The sequence below is a fragment of the Lagenorhynchus albirostris genome, chromosome 2 (assembly GCF_949774975.1).
Source record: "Lagenorhynchus albirostris chromosome 2, mLagAlb1.1, whole genome shotgun sequence".
NCBI lineage: Eukaryota > Metazoa > Chordata > Mammalia > Artiodactyla > Delphinidae > Lagenorhynchus > Lagenorhynchus albirostris.
The window spans coordinates 24,419,818-24,429,157 of record NC_083096.1 but is presented as its reverse complement, the minus strand read 5'-3'; the positions used below and the strand labels follow the sequence as shown (position 1 = coordinate 24,429,157).

Below are 9,340 nucleotides of genomic sequence, written 5' to 3'. Positions count from 1 at the left end.
TGTGAAAAAAAAAAACAGGACTGGGCTCAAGGCTCAACTCCACCCTGGGTCAGCTATATGACCTTGGGCAAGTCACTCAACCTCTCTAAGCATCAGTTTCCTCATTTGTGCAATGGGGATAAGAATAACACTTACCAGTTGGCCTCTCCAAGTGGTGGGTTGGGAAGTTTTAGTCCCTCTCTTCCATAACTGCCATGAGCATCCTCCAAAGCCACCTTGAATCAGTATGAAATCTAAGTTAAAAACAGCCTGTTTACTTGGCATCTCCCCCTTCCAGTTAGATTGCAGCCCTGAAGCCCCTCCTATATAGAAATCTTTGAGCTACCAGTTTGCCTCATATACTGTGAAAGTTAAACAAGGCAATGCATGCAGTATGCTTTCTCGTGTAAATGTCCAGTAAATGTTAGCATTATTAAGGCATTTTGCAGTGAGTAACATAAGGGTAACAGGATCAACTCATCCCAGTCCCTTCAACCTTCATCTCAGGATCCCTCCTCAGTGCCAGACAAACCTACATAAGAATGTCCAAGTATGTTACTTGTAAATGATGTAAGGATTCAGAGGGATAAAGGGTCACTTTTAAATTTTTTAAGAATGAGGAATGTTCTTTGGAAGATGTAAGATTTAATCTGGTCTCTGAAGCATGGCAAATCCAAGTGGAAAGAATAACATCAACAAAGATATGTAGGTGGCGAAGGGTAAGGCGTGTTCCTGTAATGTGGGTGTCCCTATCAGATGGATCTTTGCTGGGTGAGGTGGGAGTTAAGGCTAAGAGTGAAGATTGGAGCTGAAATCCAAAGTGTTTTTATAAGATAGGCTGAAAAGGTTGAGGTTGGTATTCTGTAGTCAGTGAGGAACTACTGACTAGTGAAAAGTTTTAAGCTAATAATTGAGTTGACCAGAAGTGTTTCAAGGAGATGGCTCTGGTAAGAGCCTTTGGTGACCGTTGGGGCCATGGGCTGATTTGGAGCGGAGAGAGATCAGGAGAAGGAGACCCGTAGGAAAGAAGCTAATGAGATTGTCCAGAGAAGGAGGATGAGGACCTGAGCTAAGGCAGTGGCCGTGAGACTGGCAAGAGGGCTGTAGATGGAGAAGCCCACCAGGAAGACATTCTCCTATGGGGCTTGGTGGACAATTGGTGGAAGAGATAAAGAGGGGAAAAGGAGTCAAGTATGTCATGGTTGCTCTAGCCACAAACAGAAGTAGAGGAAGTAAAGAAGAGGGGCTTAGAGAAAGAGGGAGACCTTGAATTTGTTATGAGTTATTGACAGAATTGATGAGGTGGCCAGACATTCAGAAGAAGATGTTCAGCAGACATGGAAACTGTCCATGATTCAGAGTTGAGATGTGAAGTTGGAAGTCAGCCCTAGAGATGTGAGCCCCCAGCTGGGGCAGAGAAGGAGACTACTGGTATTGGTGGTGGAGGGGCACAGGGGGCATACGTAGTCAGAGCAGGGAAACAGAGGGTGTAGGAAAAGCCAGAGACAGGGGAGAGGACGCAGACTTATCATCCATCCATCCGTCCATCCACCCATCCATCCAGCCATCCATCCATCCATCCATCCAGATGAGGGGTGTATTAAAATCTGCCCCAACAGTCCAGAAGTTCAAGCTCACTGGGAAAGGCTGACAGGAAGGAGTCTGCTAGAGGGCTGTGGGGACCAGAGCAGAATGTCTAACTTCAGGGCTCCAGGCTGCATGGACAGAGAGCCTCCAGAGATCAAGAAAATAAAACAAATCAAAGGAACAAGAAGAATCAAGTCTGGAAGAGATTTTTGGATTAGAAAAGCTGTGAGGCCAGAAATCAGATTGCAAAAGATAAAAAATAAATAGGTGGTGAAAACATGGAGAGAGAGAACATTGCTAGATTAACAATTTTTTTTTAATTGAAGTATAGGTGATTTACAATGTTGTGTTAATTACTGCTGTACAGCAAAGTGGCTCAGTTATACATATGTATACATTCTTTACATATTTTTTACTGTATAGCACAGGGAGAGCAATTACTTTTTTAAATGATAAGACCCAGTTTGGGGAGGAGGGGTATCCCCAGGGGATGCTCAGAAAAGGCAAACAGACACAGAGCTGGGAGAATATAAATTTGTGCAAATCTTTGGGCTCATAATCTGATAAAATATCAAAAGGCTTAAAAATGTTGACATACCCACATAATTATATTTCTAGGAATTTATTCGCATAAATAATAAACGATGGACACATTTATGATGGCAGAAAATAGCAGACATTAGGAAGAGCGCTGGGATGGACCTCTGGCTTTCCCACATGCAGTCTCCTCACCAGGCTGCCCTCAGCCCGCGTGCCAGCAGGCTGCGTTATAGCGACCTGCAGCCCCTGCGTCGTGATTAGTGATGACGAGCCAGGTTATGACCTAGATTTATTTTGTATACCTAATCATTATGCTGAGGATTTGGAAAAGGTGTTTATTCCTCATGGACTAATCATGGACAGGACTGAACGGCTGGCTTGAGATGTGATGGAGGAGACGGGAGGCCGTCACATCGTGGCCCTCTGTGTGCTCAAGGGGGGCTATAAATTCTTTGCTCACCTGCTGGATTACATCAAAGCGCTGAACAGAAATAGTGATAGATCCATTCCTATGACTGTAGATTTTATCAGACTGAAGAGCTACTGTAGTGACCGGTCAACAGGCGCCTTAAAAGTAATTGGTGGAGATGATCTCTCAACTTTGACTGGAAAGACTGTCATGATTGCTGAAGATATAATTGACGCTGGTAAAACGACGCAAACCTTGCTTTCCTTGGTCAAGCGGCTTAATCCAAAGATGGTCAAGGTTGCGGGCTTGCTGGTGAAAAGCACCCCTCGAAGTGTTGGATATAGACCAGACTTTGATGGATTTGAAATTCCGGACAAGTTTGTTGTAGGATATGCCCTTGACTATAATGAATACTTCAGGGATTTGAATCATGTTTGTGTTATTAGTGAAACTGGAAAACCAAAATACAAAGCCTAAGAGAGAGTTTAAGTTGAGTTTGGCAACATCTAGAGTCCCATTGAAATCACCAGTAAAATTATTAAATCTTCCAGTTCTGTTTTCAGTTGCTCAGTAGAGCTTAGTGCATGTGTCTTCTAAGAATTTTATCTGTTTTGTATTTTAGAAATGTCAGTTGCTGTAGTCCCGAACTCCTTATTTGCACTATGGGCCTACGGACGATCAGTTCCCTTTGGGGGGATTGTTGTTGGACTCGTGAATGAAAATTCTCTTAAACCACATCACTATTGAATAAAAATATTGAAATTATATCTGAGAGAGACATTTAAAGAGAAGAATATATTAGTTTTTTAATTGGTATTTTAATTTTTATTTATTCAAAAAAGAACAGAAGTGATTGAATGTTGTTGATTATACCACTATGTGTTTAGAAAAGTAGGAAGCATTAAGTTTCATGTCAGTGACAGCACTTAGAGGTGCTGTTATGTTGGATAAACCATATGTCCTGGAATTATTTTAGTAGGTTTCAGTAATATTAACTGTATTTTCCCGCTTGTTCAGATTATTTCCGGTGAATCTTTGTCAAAATTCCTTTCAAATGCAGATCAATAAATTCCAAAAACCTACTACTTTTTGAATTCTTGAATGTAAAAATCCTTAAAATGAAGGCTGTCTCTTTAAAAGAAAAAAAAAAGAAAATAGAAAACATTAAATATCTAATAAAGATTGGTTAAATACAGCCATTTTGAGATAACAATCATCAAAATATATATTTTAGCCACATCATATGACAAAATGTCCGTGATACGTTAAATGGGAAATTATAACATAGTAAATGCAACATGCCACCAATTTTATGAAGATGTATATTGTACACCTACACCCCCCACACACACACACAGACACACAAGAGTTTAGGCATCAACAGAACTGTTAATGAATTTAAAAGTGGTTGTCTCATGGTAGTGGAATAATAGGTGACTTTTCTTTCTGATACCTTTTTGCATTTTCCAAATTTCTCCAATATACACGTAATGCTTTTTAAACAGAAAAAAAAAAATTTGAACTTAAAAAGAAAGAGGAGGTAACTGGCAGGGACAGCAAGGTCAATGGAAGTGTGGGGATAAGAGAAGGTGTGTGGGGCAGAAGGACTGAGGGTGAGAAGGGGAATGATCGATGCCCTGTGCTCCCTGGAGGAGGAGGGCGAGAAAGAGACAAAGGGCCCAGAGGCAGGCACTGACTACTGCAGAGAAGAGAGGTGAGGGTGAGGGGACAGATAAGAAAGATTAGAAGGTGCCTGAGTTCATTTTGAGTGACCTAGATCTTCTCTACCAAGTGAGTGGCTGGACAGGGGACGGGCAGGGGGAAAGAAGTAGGTGGAATGTGGGGAGTCTTCCAGATATGGCTCAGTGGTTGGCCAAGAATCCCTCAAACCCTCAAGAAAGTAAGTAGACCCAGTTATGCAAATTTATGACATCCTCCAGAAAGGTCACCTCCCCAGGGAGTACCCTTGGTCTTAGAATCTTATCCACTTATCGGCTAGCCCAGGGAGCTCATTAATCAGCATTTTTAATTGGACAGAGTGAGAGTGAGAGTGTCATCTCTCATTAAGCTCGGCCTTCCACGAGGCATCCCAAAGAGGGGCTCCGATCTGTCTAGGGCAGCACAGAGACAGTGACTGCTTCTCATGCCAGGAGTTCACAGAGTCAGAACAAAAACATGGCCTTGCCCCCCAGATTGCAAAGACTAGCACTTTCCAGCACCACCCTGCGTGGCCAGGCAGTTGTTCTCCAGGAGAAGCAAATTCACAGGAGTAAGACCTCGAAGTAGCTTAGCAGCTAGACCAGGCCCTCCCTCTTGGCCCCCTCATTTCTCAATTGTCACAGTTGGCATGAGGATTATTTAGTGAATACTTTGGGGTTGTGGGAATATTCTTTCATTTATTCATTTACTCAAATATTATTACTCAGTACCCAGCACTTTGGACATTCAGTGGTCAGTAAGATGGGAAGTCCCACTTAAGGTTTCCAGCATGGAAATGATTTCTCCCTTCCAGCTCTATCACTTCTTTCTCCCACACCATAGCTCCAGAGCTGCCTCTTCCAGTGCAAACCAATGAGGATTCATTTCTCTCCAGTGTCTGGGTCAGTAAGTTGTGTTGAATGCTATTTTCCCTTATGCAAAAATAAATGAAGTGGTCATTTCTTCTGTACAGCAAAGTGACTCAGTTACACACAGGGATCTATATTCAAATATCCTGAATATATATATATATATATATATATATATATATATATATATATATATACAAAGAATATATTCATATGCTTTTCCATCATGGTTTGTCACCAGAGTCCCTGTGCTATACAATAGGACCTTATTGTTTATCCATCCTATATATAATAGCTTGCCTCTGCTAATCCCAGACTCCCAATACTTCCCTCCCCCACCCCCCTCCCCCTTGGCAACCACAAGTCTATTCTCTATATCTGTGAGTCTGTTTTTGTTTCATAGGTATGTTGATTTGTGTCCTATTTTATTTTATTTTCAAAAAATTTTTATTTTGTTTTTACATTTTTTGATGTGGAACATTTTTTTTTAAGTCTTTATTGAACTTATTGCAATATTGCTTCTGTTTTATGTTTTGTTTTTTTGGCGCCGAGGCATGTGGGATCTTAGCTCCCCAAAGAGGGATTGAACCCACACTCCCTGCATTGGAAGGCAAAGTCTTAACCCTTGGACAGCCAGGGAAGTCCCTGTCCTATTTTAGATTCCACATACTTCAGTAAAATTTAAAAAGAAATAAAAAAATTTTTTTAAAAAGTGTGCTGTAAAACTGGAAAAAAAAAAAGTAGATTTCATGAGAGCTTTGCAAGGCAATTTTGGAATGAGATCCAGTGAACCCACCACAACTCTGGTATATAGCACCTTCCATCTGAAGTGTATGCCACCCTAGACTATATATCCCTAGCAGGGAGCCTGGGATGTTTCCATTCATGTTGGCTGAATGAATAAATGATTCAATAAATATATGCTTACGTGGACCCAGCACACAAAACCTTGCATGTAGTTTATTTTTCTATGTCTCCCCACCTAAATTAGAGGTTTCTCTAGGTCTGGGAACCTGGCTTGTTTCACCTTTGTAATCTGCTCTCTGCCTTCCCAGTGGATATTTGTTAATAATCTTTTTTTATTCCTTTTGCAGTTGAGTTGTAGTAGTTCTTGTGTGTTTTGTATATAAGACTTTTTTCAGATATAGGATTGCAAATATTCCCTCCCATTCTGTATGTTGCCTTTTCATTCTGTTGATTGTTGAAGAGACTATTCTTTCCCACGGTGTCATCTTAGAACCTCGGCAATTATCATTTGGCCATGTATGTGTCAGTTTATCTGGGGGCTCTTTATTCTGGTCCATAGGTCTATCTGCCTATTTCTATGCCAGTGCCATACTGTTTTGATTGCTGTGACTTTGTAATGTTTTGATGTCAGGAAGTGTGAAACCTCTATCTTCGTTCTTTGTTGTCCAGATTGTTTTGGCTCTTTGGGGCCTTTTGTGGTTCCCTATGTATTTGAAGAATGTCCTTCCATTTCTATTAAGATGACATTGGAATTCTGATAGATGTTGCAAATGAATCTGTGCATCACTTTGGATAGTATGGAAATGTCAACAATATTGTTTTCCAGTGTATGAACATGGAATGTCATTCCAATTAATGTGTTGCCTTTAATTCTTTGAGAAATCTTTGGTAGTTTTCAGTGTACAAGTCATTTACCTCCTTAGGGCCTTTTGCCCCTGCTACCCCTGGATCTTCCAGAGTCAGGGGTGAGAAGGATGGGCTCATGTGGAGAGTGAAATTTATCTCCCTCCCATTTGTACCTGCTCTCTGAATATGTCTAGCAGAGGAACACTGGACCATGCTCTTCACCTCTGCTTACAAGTGGGCACCCTGCTGGGAATTCCTCTAAGACTTAGGTGTTGACATTACTGTTTGAGTGTCCCCAGGGCCTCACATAATGCCTAGCACATCTGCATGAGCACAGGAAATACTACAAATGAATGAACAGATCAGGCCAGCAAATGACTCTGCAGCAAGGAACAGCCAGGGGAGAGGCAGTAACATCTTCCTCCTCTTTGGATCTCTAGAGGTGCACTGTACAGTGTGGCAACAACTAGCCAGATGTGCCTGTTTATAATTAATTTAATTCAATCTATAATTAACTCAAGCTATTATGATAAAATAAAGCATCCAAATTGCTCAGTCCCACTAGCCACATTTCAAATTTGTCAATACAGTTGGAATTTCAGGTTTGTAAACTTAGAGGTAAGAGCTATAATGGGCCCAAAGAAGTCAGAAGTTGAAAGGTGATTCCTTCAGGATCTTTCTCGCATTTGAAGGTTTGAAACTGTGATCAATGTCTTGTTAAAGGGCTCTGACTCCACAGAGCACAGGGAAGGTCTGAGAACTTGCAGGAAAAATCAGGGTGATGCTGTGTGACCTACCACAACCTCTTAACCTGCTGCCTTTTCTTGCCCCTTCCCCCTTCCCTCTCTCCACTAGTAGCCACTAATTTGTTTGTTCTCAATACCTGTGAATCTTTTTTGTTATATTCATTCATTTGTTTTATTTTTTAGATTCTACATATGAGTGATAACATACAGTGTCTTTCTCTGTCTGACTTATTTCACTAAACACAATACCCTCCAGATCCATCCAAGTTGTTGCAAATGGCAAAATTTCATTCTTTTTCATGGCTGAGTACTATTCCATTGCATGTATATACCACATCTTCTTTATCCATTCATCTGTTGATGAATACTTAGGTGACTTCCATATATTGACTATTGTGAAAAATGCTGTTATGAACATTGGGGTGCATGTATCTTTTCAAATTAGTGTTTTCATTTTCTATGGATATATTCCCAGGAGTGGAATTTCTGGATCACATGATAGTTGTATTTTTAGGTTTTTTAGGAACCTCCATACTGTTTCCACAGTGACTATACCAATTTACATTCCCACCAACAGAGTACAAGGGTTCCTTTTTCTCCACATCCTTGCCGACATTTGTTATTTGTGGTCTTTTTGATGATAGACATTCTGACAGGTGTGAGGTGATATCTCATTGTGGTTTTGATTTGCATTTCCCTGATTATTAGCAATGTTGAACATTTATCATGTGCCTGATGGCCATCTGTATGTCTTCTTTGGAAAAATGTCTATTCAGGTCTCCTGCCCATTTTTCAATCTTCTATGAGCTGTTCACATGTTTTGGATATTAACCTCTTATCAGTCATATCATTTGCAAATATTTTATCCCTTTCAGTAGGCTCTTTTTGTTTTGCTGATGGTTTCCTTTGCCATGCAAAATTTTAAGTTTAATTAGGTCTTATTTGTTTATTTTTGTTTTTGCTTCTTTTGCCTTATGAGACATATTCAAAAATATATTGTTATGATTTATGTCAAAGAGTGTTCTGCCTATATTTTCTTCTAGGAGTTTTATGGTTTCTGGTCTTACATTTAGATCTTTAATTAGTTTTGAGTTTATTTTTGTGTATAGTGTTAGGGAGTGTTCTAATTTCATTCTTTTACATGTAGCTGTCCACTTTTACCAGCATCACTTACTGAGGAGACTGTCTTTTCTCCATTGCCTATTCTTGTCTCCTTTGTCGTAGATTAATTGACTATAAGTGCATGAGTTTATTTCTGGGCTCTATTCTATTCCAGGATATATGCATCAATCCTTAGAATCTACTTATATGATGAAAAACCAAAAACATAAACATACAATACTTTCTAAAGCAATTTGAGGGTTTTAAAAATTAAATTTAAAATTATTCTTAGTAACTAATATTACTCTCCTATTTCTGCACCAACAATACACTTAACACATTCAGTTGTAACTCTGCCTGCTCATCTGTATTTCTCCCTAGACTGTAAGATATGGGAGGAGAGAGATAATGTTTGCTAGTTTGCTGTAACATTCCCAAGGTTAAATATTTTTCATGTTGTCTTGTTTAGAAAATATCTATAAAGATCTGAATCAATATACAACAATCTTTATTATATTTTCCATGTCACGTTACATCAGAACCCTGAGGTGGACAGCTGTGAGTCTATGTTGAGATCTCTTCTTTACCTTTTCCTTTTATTTCAATTAAATTATTTCCTGCTCTTCTGTGCAATCCCTATAACCACACATTACAGGGGCTGCAAGTTATTCTCCCTTAACTCCATAAATATTCAGGGAAGTCTCAGTAATCAGTGAGGATTTCCAATCATTTTATAAATGTTTCCTAAGAGCAAATTTCTAATTATTTAAGTCACAACTAAAAAACCCAGAAAGGAATCTAGAGACTTTCACTCATCC

At 39.7% G+C, this 9,340-nt stretch overlaps 1 protein-coding gene across 1 annotated transcript; it reads left to right on the top strand.

Moving 5' to 3' along the window:
* The first annotated feature begins 2,362 nt into the window (after window positions 1-2,362).
* LOC132515709 (hypoxanthine-guanine phosphoribosyltransferase-like) lies at window positions 2,363-2,992 on the top strand. Its single transcript, XM_060142064.1, has one exon. It carries the CDS (start codon window positions 2,495-2,497, stop codon window positions 2,990-2,992), a length of 498 nt encoding a protein of 165 aa, XP_059998047.1. The 5' UTR covers window positions 2,363-2,494.
* Window positions 2,993-9,340: the final 6,348 nt, after the last annotated feature.